Source organism: Pipistrellus kuhlii, unplaced genomic scaffold (genome assembly GCF_014108245.1).
Source record: "Pipistrellus kuhlii isolate mPipKuh1 unplaced genomic scaffold, mPipKuh1.p scaffold_m20_p_15, whole genome shotgun sequence".
Lineage (NCBI taxonomy): Eukaryota > Metazoa > Chordata > Mammalia > Chiroptera > Vespertilionidae > Pipistrellus > Pipistrellus kuhlii.
Genome location: NW_023425460.1, coordinates 31,478,513 through 31,501,432, shown reverse-complemented (window position 1 = coordinate 31,501,432; position 22,920 = coordinate 31,478,513). Strand labels below are relative to the sequence as shown.

The 22,920-nt window shown below is 44.8% G+C and overlaps 1 protein-coding gene across 3 annotated transcripts; it reads left to right on the top strand.

Annotated features, from left to right (window-relative positions):
- Window positions 1-250: 250 nt before the first annotated feature.
- On the top strand, window positions 251-22,107 carry PKD2L1 (polycystin 2 like 1, transient receptor potential cation channel). 3 transcript variants are annotated; one of them, XM_036438838.2, is made up of 15 exons: window positions 251-680; window positions 6,169-6,282; window positions 13,207-13,334; window positions 13,782-14,035; window positions 15,339-15,563; window positions 15,727-15,955; window positions 16,586-16,756; window positions 16,940-17,121; window positions 17,437-17,557; window positions 18,255-18,353; window positions 18,517-18,638; window positions 19,587-19,713; window positions 20,883-21,001; window positions 21,249-21,372; window positions 21,680-22,107. In XM_036438838.2, exons 1-15 carry the CDS (start codon window positions 650-652, stop codon window positions 21,722-21,724), a joined length of 2,091 nt encoding a protein of 696 aa, XP_036294731.1. In that variant the 5' UTR covers window positions 251-649; the 3' UTR covers window positions 21,725-22,107. The 3 variants fall into 3 exon arrangements, 2 of the variants coding, with proteins under 2 accessions (XP_036294731.1, XP_036294726.1); XM_036438833.2 differs by lacking the exon at window positions 251-680 and adding an exon at window positions 4,260-5,229; XR_004988119.2 differs by lacking the exons at window positions 251-680; window positions 18,517-18,638; window positions 21,249-21,372; window positions 21,680-22,107 and adding an exon at window positions 4,258-5,229 and having other exon boundaries at window positions 20,883-21,000.
- The last annotated feature ends 813 nt before the right edge of the window (window positions 22,108-22,920 follow it).

Genomic DNA, 22,920 nt, shown 5'->3' with positions numbered 1-22,920 from the left:
ATCCTACAGACTTTGATGTCCCTAAGCCCATGGTTGGCAAACTGCGGCTCAAGAGCCACATGCAGCTCTTTGGCCCCTTGAGTGTGGCTCTTCCACAAAATACCACAGCCTGGGCGAATCTATTTTGAAGAAGTGGTGTTAGAAGAAGTTTAAATTTAAAAAATTTGGCTCTCAAAACAAATTTCAATCGTTGTACTGTTGATATTTGGCTCTGTTGACAAATGAGTTTGCCAACCACTGCCCTAGGCTCTTTGTCAGAGCCCAGTAGATCCAAAGACTCTGTCTGGGAGGGGCATTGTGTAAAAAGGGAGCACAATGGTGGTGGAAATGGGGTAATTCTCTTCTCGATGCCTGAACTGGAACAGCCTGTGAACAAAAAATTTATCACAGTGAAGCAATGGGACTAATGCACCAAGTGGACTAAGAGGCATCATCATTAGGATGTCTTTGGTATTTGATGGACAACAAGAAGGTGCTTTCATTCCAGGATTTTATAATACTCTCGCACTAAAATGAGCTTATTCTATTTCATCGATGTCGGCTGAAATGGAATGGGAGTAGATGCAGAAAGTTCTGGGACTCTTGTGCCCCTGGGAAAACAACAAGAGTCCTGGATGAAGGTCTGTACCTTAAACCCGAACTGCTGTGCATGAGCGGAATGGGCAAGGACAGATGCCATGGTAAGATAAATTTGTTTTGTGCTTTAAAGTACACTAAAAGACTTCCTATTCTACTGTTTTGCTCCTATAACAGTCCTTAGGGTAAGCAAGGCAGGCTTTATTGTCAACACTTTGCAGAGCGGTAAACTAAGTCTCAAAAGGAACTTAGCCAGAACCAGATGGTTAGTAAAGAGCTAAGCCAAGAATTACACCCGGGAGTTTGGGTTTCAAGTTCAAGCCTCTTGGGTTTTGCAGCCTGAGCCATTGGACTCCTCTGAAATTGGTTGCCTGCTTTAATAGGGTCACACAAGAAAAGTCTAGTGCCAGTAGGAACTTGAGGACATGGAGAACTGCTAGACTAAGGTGGCCAGACGTCCCGCTTTTGGCGGGACAGTCCCGCTTTTTAACAATTTGTCCTGCGTCCCACGGCGTTTTAAAAAAGTCCCGATTTTTGGAAAGAATGCATGACAAGCTAGGGAACAGCGGGAGAATGGGAAGGGAATATTTAGCCAGGATATGAGTTTTATATTATTTTTGTTATTTTTATAATGTTAAACTTTAATAGTAACAAATAATTGTTGAGAACTGATTATTGAGAACTGCTTATCAAAGTTTGAATTGTTGATCAGTTGTTAGAATTCGACCACCATTGTTTGGACTTAATGAACAATGGCATTTTTTGGGATTGGCAATGACGAAAGCATTTTGTAACTGTCTCTCAGACGATACACATCGTACTGCGTGCTAGTAAGCTAGTTAAACAAGTGATGTCATTACAAATCAGCTATTCAGATAATTTAGGTAAGTAATTTATTTATTTATATCATAAATACATAATTTTTTTTGAATTTAGCAGACAGTACTCATTTATATTTTATAGTGGCGGCAAAAAGTCTAGCACTGGCCTTTAAAGTGACACTTATGACTATACATAATTTTTATTTATTTATTATATTTGTAAATTGTACTTATGTTGAAATTTTAAAAAATATATTACAATATTGTTTTTGCGTTCTATGACAATTTCTGTTGCTCCATATGGACCAAATTTTTATTTTTATTTATTTATTTATTTATTTATTTTTAATATATTTTATTGATTTTGTACAGAGAGGAAGGGAGAGAGATATAGAGTTAGAAACATCGATGAGCCAGGACCGGTTTGGCTCAGTGGATAGAGTGTCGGCTTGGGGACTGAAGGATCCCGGGTTCGATTCTGGTCGGGGGCATGTACCTTGGTTGCAGGTATACCCCCAGTAGGGGGTGTGCAGGAGGCAGCTGATCGATGACTCTCTCTCATCGATGTTTCTAACTCTCTATCTCTCTCCCTTCCTCTCTGTACAAAATCAATAAAATAAATATTTTAAAAAAAAAAAAAGAAACATTGATGAGAGAGAGTCATCGATCAGCTGCCTCTTGCACACCCCTACTGGGGATATGCCCGCAACCAAGGTACATGCCCTTGACCAGAATCGAACCTGGGACCCTTCAGTCCCCAAGCCAACGCTCTATCCATTGAGCCAAACCGGTCTTGGCTAGACCAAATTTTTAATCAAGAACGCACACACAGCCGAAACCGGTTTGGCTCAGTGGATAGAGCATCAGCCTGCAGACTGAAAGGTCCCAGGTTCGATTCCGGTAAGGGGCATATACCTAGGTTGCGGGCACATCCCCAGTAGGAGGTGTGCAGGAGGCAGCTGATCAATGATTCTCTCTCATCGATGTTTCTCTATCCCTCTCCTTTCCTGTAAAAGATCAATAAATTTTTTTTTTAAAAAAAGAACACACACACACACACACCCCAGTCAATGGTGTCCACTTTACCAATGTTAAAATCTGGTCACCTTATGCTAGACACGAAATCATTAGGAGATCCCACTTGACTACAAGATCAGCAACTTCTTGAGTAAGACTAACTATGTTAGAAATAAGAGCATTTTGGGAGGAAATTTCTCAAGCTGTTGCATAGCCTGTGCTCTCAGGGGCATTAGAGATTGATCCACACACATGGGGAGTGCTCAAGACTGAGAAGCAAAAGGCACTGTTGTTCAGGTAGATGACCATAAATAAAAGCAGGCCAGCTCCGGCCATAAGCTCTCGGGAGGATGGGGCCTGTCATATGATGAGCCCATCCAAAGCCCTGCTGATCAAAGACCGCCCTCAGAATGTAGAATAACTGCAAAGAAATCAGAAACCATCTCCTGTTCCTCTCCCCACCACTGTGAACTATACTGCTAGCTTCCTCACCCTGTTCGTCACCCCTGTCCCAATGTTCAGTTTTGCGAGCCAGGAATCCTTTTGCAATTGTTTGAAAGCTTGTGGGTAAGAAGCACAAAATCAGCTGATTTTACCCAACATAGTCAATCCTGGCACCATTCCTTATTTTTTTGTCTTCCCATAGAAAATGAGCACCTTGGGATGTGTCCCACCAGCCAACAAAACGGAGAGATGGGAACTCCATCTTGGAGGGCTCAAAGAGAGGCCTTAGCTTCAGCCCAGACAGCTAGTCAGTTCCTTTAACAGTGTCTGGGCAGAAGCAAAAGATCCAGATAGCAGACCCCGTGGCAGGACAGCTGCTGCTTATTCAACCCTGCCTCAGATGTTGGGGTGCACTTATTGGTCAAGGGGCTGAGTTGTCTAGAGTCAGGATCTCTTTATGGGGACACTCAAGACTGGTGACTTCCACCAGGCTGATGTTTCCCTGAGTGTGAAACTGGGGGCTTCGGGCCAGTGCAGCTATAGACTGAGAAGCAAAAAGCAATGTTGCTCTCTCATCCCAGACGGAGAGCCTGGAATTGGAGAAAGGGTAGCCCTGACTCCAGCTATCAAGGAGGAGGGATCTATTTGCACCCGTGGGGCCAGCCCCATTCTGGGCCACAGCACATTCCTGTATATGAGCCAGGGCAGGGGATCAGAGGCCACATGTGGGCCTGGGCAGAGGTGTGCTTGAGGGCCCATGCCAGGGTTTAACTTCAGACACCTGAGATTGGAAGGAAAGCAGATCAGCCCTGATCTCTCTCATATTTCCGTTCTGTGCTCACACACAGTTCCAGGCCCAGTAGAAGCAGAGCTGTAGATAAGGTTGTCAGCTGAGCTGGGCCCAGAAATCACCCTGTCCTCGCCTATCCATCCTCCCAATCAGGGCTTAGCCTTTCCCCAGGCTGAGCCCCACCTCCTTAAGGAGCCCCTTTCTTTTTTTTCTTTTTCTCTCTCTCTTTGTTTTAAAATATATTTTATTGATTTTTTACAGAGAGGAAGAGAGAGGGATAGAGAGTTAGAAACACTGGGGATATGCCTGCCACCAAGGTACATGCCCTTGACCGGAATCGAACCTGGGACCTTTCAGTCCGCAGGCCGACGCTCTATCCATTGAGCCAAACCGGTTTCGTTAAGGAGCCCCTTTCTATTGGTATAGCGCTCTCCAAGCCACAAGCACAGCTGAGAAATGAGAACTTTCTAACCAGACCTCAGAGAAAAGGATACAACCTGAAACTCTGCAGACCTTCTCCCTTCCTCGTCCATGAGCAGCCAGAGACCCTGTCACTTAGGTATCTGCACACTGAGGAGGAAATCTCTCAAGCTGTTACATAGTATGTTTCCCAAACTGCCACTACCCTTTCCCTCCAGCTATGGGGTGAAGTGAGGGATAGGAGCTTCCCCTCTGCATCCCACCGGGGACAGCTCAAGGTCAGACATAAAGCACCCCAGACACTGCTGGCTGAGCCTGTTAGGGAAGCAGCACTTTTCAGTCCCCTTTCCCTGGCCGTGGTCCTCCCCCCTCTACCCCCTCTACCCCTGCATCAGCCCTTTCAGGAGCTTTTAGTGGAAATGAGCTCAGACCCACAATGGAGTCTGCTAGCCTCCTGCTCTCCCAGCTCTTCCCATTGCTCTCTCATCACCTCGTCTGTCTCACTGGGCTCAGGACCATCCCTCCATCCAGCCCCATCTGCAAGCAGCTCTCCTCTCAGCGCTCACCTCTTTCACTCCTCCTTCCTTCCACCCGAGTCTTCACATCTTCTTCATTTTCCCTTTTCTCAAAATAAAGAGTTCGTCAAACCCCCACCTCACAGGTCCCTCCTACCCCTTTCTCCTTCTCCCCTGAGACCGGCAGCCGAAGGGAGAGAAAGAGAGCCCCTGACAGGATTGATGGCCCTCCCCGCCTCTTCTGTTCCCTCCCCCCAGCGGCCACAGATTTTCCCCCTACAAAAGGCAGGAGGCAGATGTTGGGTGAGACCAGCTGCTCTCAGACTCCCTTTGCTCTCTGCTGGCCTGGCTGGGCTGGGCCTTTGCTCCCTCTTTCTCAGGTGGCAGTGTCAGGTCCCCACCTCATTCCCCATGAATGCTGTGGGAAGTCCTGAGGGCCAGGAGCTGCAAAACCTGGGGAGCGAAGCCTGGGACAACCCGGCCTATAGTGGTCCCCCCTCCCCACCCGGGACGCTGAGGATCTGTACCATCTCCAGTGCGGTCACCCCCCAGCCCCAGGCCAGGAAACCTGAAGACAGACCCCAGGAGAAGGCATCCGGGACCCTGGTGTCCACCTGCTGCCTCCAGATTTGTCGGGGCATCAGAGGTAGCTGGTGGGGGAGGGTTTTCCTAGGATACTGGAGTCAGGGGAAGGAAGGGGTCACCCAAAACTTTTTTGTTGGGGGGAAGTGGTCTGAAGAAGAGGTGGACTCTCATTTCTCTTGGAGGTTTGTGAATTGTCTGTGTTAGAGCTGCATGCCCTGCAACACAGGAGCCAGCCCAGGCTCCCCAGAGTGAAGCCTGGCACAGTCACCACCTGGGGGTCCAGGAGGGCACGTGGGAGCTAGTTTAAGGAAAGACATGGATTTGATCATGCTCTAGACCAGTGGTTCTCAACCTTCCTAAAATCGCGACCCACAGGTTGAGAACCGCTAGCAGGGTCGCCTAAGACCATCGGAAAATACAGATATTTACATTATGACTCATAACAGTAGCAAAATTACAGTTATGAAGGAGCAACAAAAATAATTTTATGGTTGGGGGTTGCCACACCATGAGGAACTGTATTAAAGGGTTGCGGCATTAGGAAGGTTGAGAACCACTGCTCTAGACTAGGGGTGTCGAACTCAATCAGAGAAGGGGCCAAAATCTAAAATCCAGCCTAAATCGAGGGCCGAATGGTTTACTGAACAGTCATAAACTGTCATTGTGATGGAAATGCAGCGGAGTGCAGTGATGACAGCGCGGTGCGGGCCACATTGCAAGGCCTGGCGGGACGGATTTGGCCCGCGGGCCTTGTGTTTGACACATGTGCTCTAGACTGTCCCACCTGGACCAAGTGCCTTCTTTCCATGCCTTCATTTAGGGACTTGGATGGAGGAGAACAGGCATGGTTAGAGTAGCTAGATTCCGCCAAGGGATAAGATGATGAGGGAGGAAAGGGGCTGGGATGGAAATGGGAGTGAAATACAGGAATTGATGAGTGGGGATAACTGGGAGGAACCCTGCTGTTGGGGACCCTGGGCATCTCTCCAATGCCTCTTAGGACTCTGGGGGACAACCCTGACTGAGAACACAGCTGAGAACCGGGAACTTTATGTCAAGACCACCCTGCGGGAGCTTTTGGTGTACATCGTGTTCCTGGTGGACATCTGTCTCTGTGAGTAACACCTGCCTCTGTGTTCAATAACATCCGTCTGTGAGAAGCAACTCTGTGTACAGCGTCTGTGTACGCACTTCTGCAGGCAACATCCTGGGGACAGCTTCTATCCATGTGAGCAGGCTGGGTCCTGGGATCTTGATATTAATAACAAAATCCTATTTATGAGCTTTTCAGCTGAAGATATTATGTTTAAAAAGAACCAGTTTGCTGAGTTTGGGAAAAGACCACTCCTTTCTGTTTGGGAAACATACTTTGGTGGTTTTCACATAGTTATTATACTATGTCTGTTCCATGTTTCTTTAGGGCAGTGGTTGTCAACCTTCCTAATGCCACGGCCCTTTAATACACTTCATGTTGTGGTGACCCCCAACCATAAAATTATTTTCATTGCTACTTCATAACTGTAATTTCGCTACTGTTATGAATCATAATGTGAATATCAGTGTTTTCTGATGGTCTTAGACTCTACAGTAGCGGTTCTCAACCTGTGGGTTGCCTAAGACCATCGGAAAACACAGATATTCACATTACGATTCATAACAGTAGCAAAATTACAGTTATGAAGTAGCAACGAAAATAATTTTATGGTTGTTGGTCACCACAACCTGAGGAACTGAATTAAAGGGTACTGGCATTAGGAAGGTTGAGAACCACTGCTTTAGAGGAAGGAAGAAAAAGATTCAGCAGGTCTTAGAGCTCAGGCCCTTGAAGAAAAAAAAAGGGAGAGAGAGGTTAGAGATGCAAATAGTGTGGTGATGGTCGATGCAGTTTAGGTTCTTCCATACAAGAGACCACCAGGCCACAGGGAGATGCGAAGTTCTAGCTATAGGCTCAGACTGGGGAGATTTGGTTGGGAGAGAAGCAAGTGAAAAGATAAAGTGGTGGATCACCAAAGGATAGAAGCAAAGAAATGTAAATAATGATGAAGTTGGACCCAACAGATTCTGTAACGCCTGTAGATAAAGGTGCTTTGTACTCAGGTAATTACTTCTTTAAAAACTTGCACAACAAGGGAGGTTTGGCTAATTTCACAGAAGTGTGTGTGTGTGTGTGTGTGTGTGTGTGTGTGTGTAAAGCTGCTCCTTGGATTATACAACTAAGTATCTCCATCAGTAGGTACCTCATGCCCCACAGGAGACTCTGGTTTTTGTTGTTGTTTTTGGGACACATGACTCTTTTGAAAGTGGAATCTGAAGGTCTGATATCAGTGTTGCTGGAAATGTTGTTATCTTTGTGAGCCACCCACATTTGTGTGAGCCCTCCAGAAAGCTAAGCACTTGCATCCACCTGTAATTTGGGACTCACTCCAAGGGGACAGATGGGGCAATTCTAAGTGTTTACCATGGACCCTCAACACAGACTGAAAAGAGACAGTGCATGTGGGGAACAACGGTCAACCCCACAGTGCATTTTGTGGGGCTCATTTGGTTGTTTTCAGCAAACAACTGCCAGAAACTCGTTTGTTGACATACTGATCTTTGTTTTCACCATCTGCTAGGAAGGAGTGTGTTCCTCTTCTTTTTCAGATCCCATGACAGCAGCTGAAACCCACAGGCAGAGCCTTTCTCTATAGTAAATGAATTGGACGTCTGCTTTTTCCTATCTAATAAAAGAGTAATATGCAAATTGATGATCACCCCAACACACAAGATGGCTGTCCCCATGTGGTCAAAGAGGGCCACACAGTCAGTAAGTGGCAGAAGCAGGAATCCAATTCAGTGTCTGTTGGCCTGACTCCAATTCTGTTATCTGCTAGAGTCTACTATAGTCTCTCTGAAGATGTGTCACACATTAGTCTCAGCAACCCATCAACATCTTAGCAAGAACAGCTTCCTGCCCTACCATAACACTAGCAGAATCTTTTTAAAAATATATATATTTTATTGATTTTTTACAGAGAGGAAGGGAGAGAGGTAGAGAGTTAGAAACATCGATGAGAGAGAAACATTGACCAGCTGCCTCTTGCACACCCCCCACTGGGGATGCGCCCGTAACCAATGTACATGCCCTTGACCAGAATCGAACTGATGCTCTATCCACTGAGCCAAACCGGTTTGAGCAATAAGCAGACTCTTGATAGAATTCTGACTGCTTTCTTTTCTTTGTGTTACTGTAGTTAAAAACTGTTTTAGCCTGGCCAGTGTGCTCAGTGGCTGGAGGTCACAGTTTGATTTCCTGTCAGGGCACCTACCTGGGTTTTGGGTTCAATTCCCAGTGTGTGGCATGCAGGAGGCAGCTGATCAATTGTTCTTTCTCATTATTGATGTTTCTGTTTCTCTCTCCCTCTTTCTTCCTCTCTGAAATTAATAAAAATATATTAAAAGCTGACATAAACATTTAGAAAAATCTTAAAATACAATTCACCTATAATTCACCACCACAATACCAAAGATATTTTCACATTACCAGTCCTTATTTATATATTTACACATTTTACCTAGTTGTATCATATTTTACACTTTCACTTACATTTGTATCATAAACATTTCCTCACGTTTGTAAGTCGTTTTTATATTTTCATTTTAATGGTTACAGTCATTCCACAATTAACTAAAGCATTTCTCTTGTTATTTCAATATTTGCCTATTGTAGGTAAATATAGCTATCCTTGCTACTTTTTTTTTCCTTTACTTTTGTTGAATTACAATTTCCTTGGGAATTTCTAGGGAGAGATATTACTAGACCAAAAGATAGGAGTATCTTCTCAGTGCTTTCTACGTGTTGTCATTCTGCCTCTGTAAGGAATCATACACATTTATTATGCTGCTAGCACCAATTATGTGACAAGCTCACCGACATTGGATCCTTTCATTTATAGTTTTCATTATTAAATAAGCATCAAATGGTGCAATTTGCCTTAATTTATTTGTCCTGATCACTAGTGAGGATGGACACTTTTCTCATGTTTTAATGTATTGTGTGCATTTATTTTTGTGTTAATTGTAAAAGGAAGATAAGTGTTAAGAGGGACCACGGAGCAATTGGGGGATGAAGTTTGGAGCATTGGACCCTAGGTGTGGGACAGCCACCAGGGGCCTCATTTCCAGGACCTGGGTTCCCAGGGCTGAAAGCAGCCAAGGAAGTTAGACATCACTTGCACAGCTATCTGGCCTGGGATGGGCCCTCGGAAATTATAATGGTCAGCCATACTGACCACATTCCTTCTCCCTTATGCTTTATTCTAGGAACTGGGTGGAACTAGACACCAGGGCTATTTGGTATCTCATCTGGCTAAAGTAGAGCTATCTTTTTAATGCGGGCAATGTGGGTGAACCATAGATCTTCTCATAATAACCGTATCAGTATGTAACCCTTTAAATCTTACAAAGAACTTCCACAACTCTTATCTCATTCGATCCTGACAACAGTGCTGTAAGAAACAGATATGATTATTTCTGTTCCACAGATTAGGAAGCTGTTATTATTGTCATTACAAATAGTTGAGGAATGATCAGTCATTCAGAATGGTCCCTGATAGGTGGAGTTGGTTCTATTCCTAGGCAGAGAAAGTGCTGGAGAATGATCTTTCTGCCTCCACCCCTCCCCTCTCACCATCACACTTATGAAACAGCTTCCAGTCCTTTGTCTTCTTGGCAGGATGGCTGTAGCCTTTTGTTGATGGAGAAAACATTGGAGGTCTTTGTGTGGAAACAATAGCTGTTTGTTTTAGGAGACAATATTGTTATCTCAAAGGTGCACCTGGAACTGGCCCTGTATAGGAGTGGCTCTGAGCCTGGACAAGGCTGGGTCTGATCACCATGGAGTTGGGGAGGGGGGCAGAGACCGCTGGCTTTTGTGACTTGTGACTACATGCCAATCATCAATTGGATGCTCTTTATCCATCACTGGTTATAAGCAAATGCTTGCCTATATCACTCTACTTTCTTTTTTTTTTTTTAAATAACAGGATTTCCTTTTCTGATGGCTGAATAATATTCCATTGTATTTATATACAGCACATTTTCTTTATCCACTTATCTGTTGATGAATATACAAGTTGTTTCCATGCTTTGGCTATTGTAAATAATGCTGCAGTGAACACAGGGGTGCTGATATCTTTGCAAGATAGTGATTTCACTTTCTTTGGATAACTACCCAGAAGTGGAATTGCTAGATAATATGATATAGTGGTTTTATTTTTAATTTTTTGAGGAACCTCCATAAAAGTTACCATTCTTTCTTTTTTTAAAGTTATCTTTCATCACTGAGCATTCTTAGAATTGACAAGGGAAGGAACAGAAGTATATTGGAGGTTCAGGAAATTATAGCTAAGCTTCTATTTCTTATGTGGTACAGCTACATAATGATGGCAGAAAATAATTGGTTACATAGAACTATGACATGAGTGAAGGCCCAATGGTAATGGAAAGAGTATGGAATCTGGAATAAGATGACTTGGTTCATATGATAGTACAACCTGTTAACCTGATATTAGCCATGTGCCTTGGCAAGATAGGTCAAGATACTTAAATCTCTGGAAGTCTTGATTTTCTTATATATCAAATGAGAATAATGTGAGATTGGTGAAAAACAAATAAGGTGCTTTGTATAGTGCCTAGCATAAGTGAGCTTTCAATAAATATCAGTTGTCATTTCACGTAAAGGCATAAATTTAAAAAATATTGAAAAGTAAAATTTAACCCACTAGAAAACTGAGATCTGTTTGAAAGCATCAGAATAATGCTTATGAAGAATCAGAAAGGCTAGCCCTCTGGAAGTGGTTGTCAAAGATTAGGAATGACTAAGGGTCATGATTTCATGTCTTTCCTAGCATACTCAGTTACTATAGCCTACCCAGACACAGAGAGCTACAAAGTTCTTTTCATATGAGGGTGAAGTGATCTGAACCTTAATAATAAGGATTTAGCCCAACCAGAGTGGTTCAGTGGTTGAGCATTGACCTATGAACCAGAAGGACATAGTTTGATTCCCCGTCAGGGCACATGCAAGGGTTGCAGGAAACAGCTAATCAATAGCTCTCTCTCATCATTGAGGCTTCTATCTCTCTCTCCCTCTCCCTTCCTCTCTGAAATCAATACAAATATATTAAAAAAAAAAAAAAAAAAAAAGAGTTGGCAACCAGTTCAAAGCAATGTTAATTCTGAGCAGTAACAGATTTGGAGAATTAGAGAAAAAGCTATGGCAGTGAGTACCACCTAGTGGCCATTCTGAAGGCGCAACAATTTAATCAGCCAATTATTGGGAAAAGTTCAGCTCACTGACCATTAGCTCTAACTGTGTAATGGAATGGGCTCTCCAGCAGGCAGAAATTTGTTTTCCAGAGCCAGAAAATTGAGTCTGAGTCTTCCAGATACTTAGGATAGGTAATCACAGATTTGGTTAAAGAGAGGTAAAGTAATTTATTAGACTTCATGGAATGAAATGGGAAAATGTGAAGTAACATATTCCTTCTTTATGGATATGCGCCTTGGAAAAATATGATGTTACTTGTGTCTAATCTGAGGCCATATTGGCCCCTTTATCATCCAAGATTATAGACAAGTTCCAGTCCATCCCAAGTCATACCTTTTCCAGATGAGGTGGTAGGAGAAAACATAACCCAAGATTTGAAAAGGAAAATTCTTAAAAGGGAATTGCCCATTAGAGGCCAGCAAACCATATTTAAACATTTTTTTAATGTAATTACAGACTTATAGAAAAGTTGCAAGAATAATACAAAGTATTCTTAGCTCCATCCACCCAGACTTCTCAAATAAGAACATGTTACTGTGCTTGCTTTTCCTGTATCATTCCCTCTAGATATCTATCTACATATACATACAACTGTTTGAGAGTAAATTGCAGACAAAAATGTCTCATTACTCCTATACTTCAATGTATATTTCCTGAAAACAAGGACATTCTTTTATCAAAGTCAGAAAATTATCAATGATTCAATACTATCATCTAATAAATAGACCTTATTATACTTTCACCAATTATTCCACTAATAGCTTTTAAAGCAAAATAAAGAAATTATGGTCCAGTATATAATCCTAACTGAATGCATACACCGCATGTAGTTGTCATACTTCTTTACTTTCTTTTAATCTACCACAATTCTTTAATCTTTCTTTCTCTTTCATGACCTAGCTAAAATATTTAGCAACAAAATAAATCATAATATTAGCAAATTAAGGAATACATTAAGGACCAATCTGTAAAATAAATGGCTATAGTCTTCAAATTCTGCCTTTTAATCAGAAAACTTGTACTTTCCCTTGACAACCCTACTTTAGTCTGGGTGTCTGTCTTAGGGTGGTTGGTAGAGATCCAGTTCTACAGAGCAAAGGTCAGGTCTTTTATATATATCAGGGATGCTCTCAGTTCCTCTGTCAAGTGATAATTGTGCCCATCGGATGCAATGGGGCCAGAGGTACCATGCTTACCTCTGACCCTCATGGCTGCAAACTGACTCCAGGGTCCAGGAGACCACATCTCCATTGTAAGGTGTTTGGCCAAGGCCTTGGAGTACTCTAAAATTTTCAGGCACTTTCTCAAGGACATAAATATAAGACAAATAAAATGAAGCACTATTTGATGCAGAAGATGAAAATTTCTTGGCTCCAGGGAGTGAGAACTAGGAAGTTAAGCTGGTTGAGGAAGAGAAAAGTGAATTTTTATAATGGCAATGTCAAGAGACAATTACTGAGTGGAGTTCAGTCTCTCTGAGGTGAGCTAGGAGGGAAGGAGGAGATCTTGTAGCCACAACTCTTCCTTAATGCAGTCCCTGGCTTCCCCAGTGCCGCCATCAGCCTCCCCAGTCAACTCTAGGGGGTGAGTCCGATATACTTCTATCTAGGTTGCATTGTTGGCCCAAGGGCAATGGGTTTTCCTGTGTTTTTTGTTGTTGTTGTTGTTGTTGTTTCTGAGAATGGAGATGGGAACAGTGAGAAGAATGCCTTTTGGTTTTGTTTCTAGTGACCTATGGGATGACAAGCTCCAGTGCCTATTACTACACCAAAGTCATGTCTGAGCTGTTCTTACACACCCCATCAGACACCAGAGTCTCCTTCCAGGCCATCAGCAGCATGGCAGACTTCTGGAATGTGAGTATGACATAACCTCTCCTTTCTCAATGGCCTGAGGGATGAGGCCACGTACAGGCCAGAGTTCAGGTACATCAGACAATGGATGAGACAATATCCAGAGACCAGATCATTCCAGCATCAGGCTGAATCAAAGGGTCATGAAAGGATTAATGGGTCAGATTAGAGTTAAGGTGGAGGTAGGTGAGAGATCAGGATGATGATCAGGGCATCAAGCCAGTAATTAGACTAGTAAGAGAAGTCAGAGGTAAGACTGAACTTCTAAATACATATTAAATAAAAGTAAGGCCACAGGTCAAGATCTGATTAAGGTTCATGGGTCAGCTGAGGAGTCCAACAGAAACAGACTAGAGACAAGGTGGGCGGACAGGGAGTGAGGGCAAAGGTCATTCTAAGAGTAGAGGTCAAGATGAGGCTGGGTCAGGCTCAACCCTGCTTGTGGTCTAGTTTGCCCAGGGCCCACTACTGGACAGTTTGTATTGGACCAAATGGTACAACAACCAGAGCCTGGGCCATGGCTCCCACTCCTTCATCTATTATGAGAACTTGCTGCTGGGGGTTCCCAGGCTGCGGCAGCTGAGGGTCCGCAACGACTCCTGTGTGGTACACGAGGACTTCCGAGAGGACATTGTGAGCTGCTATGACGTCTACTCTCCGGACAACGAAGAGCAGCTCCCCTTTGGGCCCCTCAATGGCACCGCGTGAGTTCCCACACCAAGATTATAGGGCTTGCCCCTCTGGGCCTGACACCACCCCAAGGTTTGGAAACCACTTCCACAGAGCCATGGGGAAAAGCAGAGATAGAGCTTTGGGGTACTCAGAGAAATGGGTAGGGGTATCTCTCTGAGTCCCAACTTTGGCTGTTGCACACGTGTCAAACACAAGGCCCGCGGGCCAAATCCTTGATAGCATGTGAGTTGGTTAACAGCACTGTTAAGGAAAAGATTGTTCCACTCATTTTAAATTCACATTTCTGGTTAACATTGTCAGTTTATGACTGTTCAGTAAACCATTCGGCCCGCGATTTAGGCTGGATTTTAGATTTTGGCCCCTTCTCTGATTGAGTTCGACACCCCTAGTTTAGAGACAGACTTTGGTCTGAGTCATTCAGGAACAGAGAAGGTACATGTGCAGACTGAGCCACGGCCTCGGGACTTGTTTCCACACACAGATTACAGTCACATTTGCCTTACTCTGGAGGCATTCCTGCCAGAGATGGCTTTTTTTTTTTTTTTCTTGCACAGAAGTCACTTGAGAATATGGAGAACTGATGAAGCATCGATACTGTCGTATGAGTCATGGTTGGAAGTCTAACCCTTGGAACTGATAGGGAGAGCAGCAAAGAATCAAGTATGAATGACAAATTAGGGGAGAAAGGGGGAAAGTATGGCTAGGTCAGGAAAGGAAGGGGGGTCCCAGGTAGAAAGTTTGTAATCAGAACAGTTATGAGGTTACTCAGCTGGGTATATGTCCACAATAACAGAAAGGGATTTTTTTGTATTATAAGGGCCAGGTGCTTCCTGTAAGGGGACTACTCAGGGAGGGGTCAAAAGCCATGCTTGGGTATGTCATCCATACTCTTGGGTGACGTCATGAAAAATTAGGAGATTTACATTTGAGTTTCGGTTTGGCCACTAACTAGCTGGATAATCTCAGACACCTCTGAGTCTTGGTTTCCTCATTTGCAAAATGTGGATAATGTTTATCCTCAGGTCTAAAACTGATGTTGAACACAAAACAGGATAATATATGTGAAATATACATTCAGGGTGTCCCAAAAATGTAAAATTATTCATTTCAATGGGTTAAATCGGAAAAGAAACATTGGAATTACTTGTTCAAAGTGTGTATACATTTTTTGGGAGACCTTTATATATGTGATATGTATATATAATATATGTATGAAACTGTAAAGCCCAGATAATCATAAAGTATTGCCATTGCCTTGGGAGATCAGCCTTAGGTTGACTCAGACATCTGCTTAGATGGCTTCTTCCTCGGCAGGTGGACATACCACTCAGAGCATGAGCTGGGGGGCTCTTCTCACTGGGGCCAGCTCTCAAGCTACAGTGGAGGTGGCTACTACCTGGACCTTCCGGGATCCCGACAGGGCAGCGCAGAGGCACTCCGGGACCTTCAGGAGAGCCTGTGGCTAGACAGGGGCACTCGAGTGGTCTTCATCGACTTCTCAGTCTACAATGCCAACATCAATCTTTTCTGCGTTCTGAGGTGGGTCCCCTTCCCCTACTGCATCCCTCCATCCATGATTCCTGGTTCTCTTCTCTGCTCAAAACCCTTCCCTAAACATACAACCTGTGCTGGGGATAGGGAGAAAATGGAACAGGAGTAACTGTCCCAGCCTAGGCCCCACCAGGCATCTCTCCTCCCACAGACTGGTGGTGGAGTTTCCAGCTACCGGAGGTGCCATCCCATCCTGGCAGATCCGCACAGTTAAGCTGATTCGTTATGTCAGCAACTGGGACTTCTTTATCATTGGCTGTGAGATCATCTTCTGCATCTTCATCTTCTATTATGTGGTAGAGGAGATCCTGGAGCTCCACGTCCACCGACTTCGCTACCTCAGCAGCATCTGGAACATTCTGGACCTGGTGGTCATTTTGGTGAGGAACAGATATCTTGGACATAGTTGGAGGAGATGGGGGAATCTACCCTGATAGGGACCCTGAGTTATTCCTTTTAGAATCCCAAGTCCTCCTTACGACTTCTGGTCAAATCCCTGTGTAACAGCTCTCTGACCAAGCCCTGGAAAAGCCTTGTCTCCCACATCCCTTCTCCCTCTAGTTCTTGATCCAGACCCTGCTCTTTTCTTTATGTATCGATACTTGATACTCTCTTCCTCATCTGTCTCTCGCCTTGATGATCCCCTTGAAACTCCTGCCTTTTCTCTCGTATTAAAATATCCTGCCTCTTCATCTGTGTCTCATTCCTATTAATAGGACACATTCATTTTCTGACCAAGGCAGGGAAGTGGTGGGGGAAATAAAGTTACTTGGTTCCAGTTCTCTATGGTTCTTCTCAACCTAGGTATTTACCATTGGCCCCGGAACCTTCTCTTGGGCTTTAAGACGCTCCCCAATAATCCTATCCAGTTCCACTTGAACCTGGGATAGTCAACAAGTCAGCAATGAAGGATGTTTTGTTTCCCACCTGTGTTACCCCTATAACTTCATCGCTGAACTTCCCTTGAGATCCCCTTGACTTTTCTGACCCCTCAACCCCTGTGATGACAGCTCTCCATTGTAGCTGTGGGCTTTCACATATTCCGAACTCTTGAGGTGAACAGGCTGATGGGGAAGCTCCTGCAGCAGCCAGATACATATGCCGACTTCGAGTTCCTCGCCTTCTGGCAGACACAGTACAACAACATGAATGCCGTCAACCTCTTCTTTGCCTGGATCAAGGTACCCTGGGACTCCGTACTCCCAGTTTCACCTCGGTGCACTCATTCTCCCTTCCTCAATATTGGTCTCATTTCCCTTGCCTGTTTTGGCAATTCCTGTGACCTCCATAGCCCCCTGAAGTGGATTGTTTAAAGGTTTTCCTCTTTTCTTTCTTAATTGCTTGGTACAACACGGTCCTTCCAGATATTCAAGTACATCAGCTTCAACAAAACCATGACCCAGCTCTCCTCCACGCTGGCCCGCTGTGCCAAGGACATCCTGGGCTTCGCTGTCATGTTCTTCATCGTATTTTTCGCCTATGCCCAGCTCGGCTACCTGCTTTTCGGGACCCAAGTGGAAAACTTTAGTACTTTCATCAAGTGCATGTGCGTGTCCTGTCCCCTTCACTCTTCCCTGGCCCCTCACTCTCCAACTCCATGAGTGTATGTGTCCTTGGGGAAGCTGGGTATATTCATATGGGCATGTCTGTGTTTAAAGTATCTGCGTGAGAGTCTCTGGAGGCCCAGATGCCTGCACTCAAGTATCTGAGCATCCTGTCCTGTGTCTATCAGATTGGGTTGGAGGAGCAGTGAGTGGTCTGTCTGAGTCCACTAAAGAGCAGTTGGGAAAGTGGATGGGGTATGGGTTGGGACCAGGGTTATGGTTAGGCTCTGGGTAAAACCCAGTACCTGGTCTCTCAGTTTTACTCAGTTCCGGATCATCCTTGGGGACTTTGACTACCATGCTATCGACAATGCCAACCGCATCCTGGGACCTGCCTACTTTGTCACCTATGTCTTTTTCGTCTTCTTCGTGCTTCTGGTGAGGGTCCTTCTGAGAAAAGGGTGGGGATTTGGGACCTGAGGGGGGAGATGTAGATGGTTTTGACACCTGCACCCTGTTCTGCATCCAAGATTACAATAGTTTGTTTTTAAATTGAAGGTGGGGAGTGTGTTGTGAGGTGGGCGGGATCTTCTGAGAGTTGTATAATATGATTGGTCAGTGTGGTAAGCACTGTCAGGTAGTTTGCACAGTATAAAGGAATCTGTAGGTTACCTCACTAACATCAAACCTGTATTCTCCAAGGATGGAAAGAGAGAGAAAAATGCCTCATTAGAAGGGGCTTCACCTAAAAGCTTCCACGCCTATTCTCCAAAACTCCCCTTCCTGTGGGGATCACTAGCTGTTTTTACTACCACTGTTTCTGGCTTCGGTGCTTGGTGGGCCCTTACATGAAGGGACTGTGGCATATGTTGGAGTACCTTTCTGGTCAGAGTACCTTTCTGATAAGGTTACTGTAGCAATGGAGTGAGATCACCCCTCCATGATCCATCACTAACAGGACTGTGCTGGGAGGCTGGGCTCTGAAGACCTTGAGATTCAGGGGTTAGTGGGCCGTAGATCTGGGGTTAAAAGCATGGCCCCTTTAGAACATGTCTAGAACATTAATAGAGCCAGTGGGCTCCATGCTGTTAGTGGGTCTGGGCATGAGAAACCACATCCCTGCCTTACCCTCCAGAACATGTTTCTTGCCATCATCAATGACACATATTCAGAGGTCAAGGAGGAGTTGGCTGGACAGAAGGATGAGCTACAGATTTCTGACCTCCTGAAACAGGTAACTAACTACTCAATCTCTTGAGCTGCATATCTATGTCCTGATCTGTTCCTGACTAATGTAGGGGCCTGTGCTCTTGTGTCCTTTCAATTTGTCCCTGGAAGCCTGGAATCTTGTGGATAAGGAGGAGGCTGTGGGAACTGGTTCCTGTTTCCCTTTCCAGGGCTACAAGAAGACCCTGCTGAGGCTGCGTCTCAGGAAGAAACAGGTTTCAGATGTGCAGAAGGTCCTGCAGGGTGGGGAGCAGGAGATCCAGTTTGAGGATTTCACTAACACCTTGAGGAAGTGAGCAACCAGCGATCCAACTTTCTCTGATATTGGTCTATAAATCCTTGACCTTCAACCATACATCCTTTGCCTATAAGCCTCTGATCTTGGCCTATGGGTCTCTGCCCTTGACTAATAGGCTTTTGACTTTGGCCTATATGGCACTGATCCTGTCCTTCAGAATTGTGCCCTTGGTTTAATGGTCTTTGACCGTGTTCTATAATGTTCTGGACTTTGTTGAACCAACTCTTGGGAGTAATGTAATATAGTTCCATGATCATTGTATACATCCCTCACTCACACAAAACTCTGATCTTGGTTCCATGCTTCCCCACAAACACTGGTCTATTTCCTTAGCTATTCTCTCCCAGCTTCCCAGTTAAACATATTAATAAACACTGAAGAAATATATTGTAAGCACTAGCTGTAGGCCAGACACTGAATAATATGTAGTGGATCATGGCTAAGGTATCCAGTGAAAGGTGGGTCATAGCAGGAGATGCTGCCAGAGAAATGGACCACATTGGAAAAAGCCTCAAACACTACTACTCTATCCAAAGGATAGGATGCTCAAGAGGCATTTTAAGCCGGGAAGGGCTATATTTAGACCCATACTTTAGAAAGATTAATTATTCTAGTTCCATTATAGAGGATGGATTTCAAGTAGAGAGTAAAGGGAAAGCTGAAGAAATGGAGGGCAGGTTATTTAAGGCAAAGAGATTCTGCACTGTAGGAGAACACAAGGGCCTGAACCAGGAGACAGGAATAAAAGAAATAGACTCCAGTGATTTCTTGGGGGTAAAATTGCTAGACTTTGGAGATCCCAGCTTTCCTATGAGGTGGTCCCTTTCTTCCCTAGAGAATGAGACTCCTGCCAGAGTTTGGCTAAAAGAGTGGTGAGTCCACAATCAACAGATTACAGCCACAGCTTGTCAGAAGTTATTTTTATCATCCTGTTCTCCTCAGACTGGGGCACAAAGAGCACGAGATCACTGAGCTCACGGCTACCTTCACCAGGTTTGACCAAGATGGGAATCATGTCCTGGATGAAAAGGAGCAAAAACAAATGCAACAGGACCTGGAGGAGGAAAGGGTGAGCTCAGCTGGATGGTGTAGAGGTAGTATCAGGAAATTGCTCTCCCTCCCTTCCCTATCTACTCACCCAGAGCACAAACCCAAACTGAAAATCTTCCAATAGATGAGCAGGAAAGAGCTCTCTAGAACAGTGGTTCTCAAATTGCTGCATATTAGAATGCATGAGAGCCTTTAAAAGTCCTCACACTCAGCCCTGGCCAGGTAGTTGGTGGGTTTGATATCTGGTTGGGGTGTGTACAGGAGGCAGTCCATTGATATTTATCTCTCATTGATATTTCTCCCCCCTTCTTCTCTCTCTAAAATCAATAAAAAACATACCTTTGGGTGAGGGTTTTTAAAAATCTTTATTATTTAGGCCACACCTTAGACCAGAATCACTGTGTGTGTGAAAGTTGGGGACCCCAGAAATCAGTATTTTAAAAAATATATATTTTATTGATTTTTTTACAGAGAGGAAGGGAGAGGGATAGAGAGCTAGAAACATCGATGAGAGAGAAACATCAACCAGCTGCCTCTTGCACACCCCCTACTGGGGATGTGCCTGCAACCGAGATATATGCCCTTGACCGAGATATATGCCCTTGACCGGAATCGAACCCGGGACCCTTCAGTCCGCAGACCGACGCTCTATCCACTGAGCCAAACCAGTTTTGGTGGAAATCAGTATTTTTTAAAACATCCTAGGTGATTCCAATGCATAGCCAAGGTTGAGAGCCATTGCTCTAAAATAGTCTGTAAGGGGAAAGGCTCAATTGCTCAAAAATCCCTGATGATTCCTTCCTTTTGAGATTTTTTTCAAACTCTTATCCTTAGCTGTCCGTAATATTCCTGCCCCACCCTTATCTAGTGTAGACCAAAAAGTCAACGGCAGGAGGGACAGTACAAGGCATTCTGGTACTGTCCCTCCTCTCCCAAACTGAGTTGGCCTCTAGTGAAGACCTCTTTAATCAAGGCCTCAAGGAGCTTGTATCTTATTTCTTTGGATTGTGATTCCTTTCCAGAGGCTGGGCCAGTGCCACTACTCTGATCATTGTCTCAGAGTTTGAGAGGGAAGGGGCATAGCAAGAACTATATAACCCAAGGCCTGTTCCTGAAAGCGAATTGGAACCAGAGATGATGGCTTCCCAGAGTCATCTTCTCCTCTCTGACATCTGACTTCTTGATCAGGTGGCCCTCAGTGCTGAAATTGAGAACCTGGGCTGGTCCTTTGTGAGGAATTCACCAGATAAATCGGATCTAGAGGCTACTGGAGCAGGTGACTGGGTTTCAGGAGAAGAATTCTACAGGTATGTACATCCAGGGACCAGGGCTGACTGTGTTTAAATATCCTACCTTGAACTTCTTTCATGGCCTTCTAATCCTCTGTCCTAGCCTAGGAAGAACTTCTGCCCCCATTTAATTCTCCCTAAAGGTTAGGTCTTACCTTCTTTTCTCCCACCTAGACATGCACTATTCTGTTCTCCTTCCCCTGCAGACACTCGATCCCCCAAGCACTTATTTCTGCTCCCTTGATCTCTCTCAAATCCTGAACAGGCTCACGAGGAAAGTTCTGCAGCTGGAGTCTGTCCTGGAAGGAGTCCTGGCCCAGGTTGATGTTGTGGGCTCAAAGCTAAGAATGCTGGAGAGGAAGGGGCAGCTGGCTCCGCCCCCAGGCCCGGTGAGTGGCCCTTCACCTGAGTCCTCTTGGCTCCCACAGTTGAACTCTACCATCTTCTCCAGTCAGTGGGTGGAGGCAAAACAGTTCTGAGAAATCTGTCTTCAGGCTACTGGGGTGAAATGTTCTTCACAGGAGTCATATACAGGGGAGGTTAGGGAGTGGGGCAAGGCCTAAAGGTGGTTGCTCTGGCCTGAGGGATGCCTTGGCCTCTAGGAGATGGTCTAGAATTGGAGAATCAGATCCAGATAAAAGGAAAGTGGGACACAAAATCCTCTAATGACCTGTCTGTCTCTTTTTCTTCTAACAGGGGGAGCAGGCACTTGGGAACACCTATAGCCAGCCACAGCTGTGATTCCAGCCCCCTGGGGAGTTGAGGGTGGGCAGGACAATGGTGGGGGAGGGGTCCTAAAGCATCAGACAGTAGGCTCCTCTCTCACTGCCTTCCCAGAGCCCCCTCTGCACATTCCCTCTATTCCTAGGGCAACAGTTCCCACTGCTCCTGCTGCCAAGTCCTATCCTGTGTTTGGCCTTTTAAGCCCATGTTTTTGTGTGTGTTAACTAAGCGTCATGTTTAGGCTTGTGCCTCTGTTTCTGTGTGTAGCTACAAAGCTCTGCATAGCTCTGTGAAATAATATCTCCCACTGGGCCTCTGATACCCTGTGCTTCCTATCTCTGCTGTAGTGATTAAACAAACAACCAAAAAGGTTAAAAGCAAACAGAATAAAGGAAGGGAAGGGCTCAGTGGTAAAGCGTCGGTCTGCAGACTGAAAGGTCCCGGGTTCGATTCCGGTCAAGGGCATGTACCTTGGTTGCGGGCACATCCCCCATAGGGGGTGTGCAAGAGGCAGCTGATTGGTTATTCTCTCTCATCGATGTTTCTAACTCTCTATCCCTCTCTCTTCCTCTCTGTAAAAAATCAATAAAATATATATATTTTTTTTTTAAAAGGAAGGGAAGGTAATGATTTCCCCAAGCATCTGGATGGTCATGATTCCTGAAAAAAAAATATAGCATTCAAGAGTAGCAATATATAGATATCTTCCTATTTACCAGTGAGTCTTACCCATTGGACATCTAGAGACCTACTTCTAGAACCTATTGGGTTCTTGTCTTCCCCATAGAATTTCCCTGTAGAAGAGAAGGGGAAGTCATATAGGTGAGGAGACTCTTATGTGGGGAGATTACAATGTTGCAGAGCAGTTGGGAGTGATTACCTACCTCCCCAACCTGAGGAGACCGTTCATGAACGCTCCATGGAAGATCCTACTCCCAACCTCCTACAGAACAAGGAGCTGAAGGGGCTGTAAAGCAGGATGAAGTTGGAGCCTGCAGAAAACCAGGCAAAGAAATGGTCCCAGGATTCAGAGATCTTTGGATTAAGATGTGCTAGGCTCTGACTCTATTCTTCCATTTGACAGTGTGGGTTTGCCTGGTGACTATCAATAAAAATACTTAGGAAAATCAAGGCTTTGCACTTGCTTCTGGGACTGTAAGGGGAAGAAAAGAGTTGGAACTGAGAGTCATCTTTGTACTTGGGTTGGGGACAGC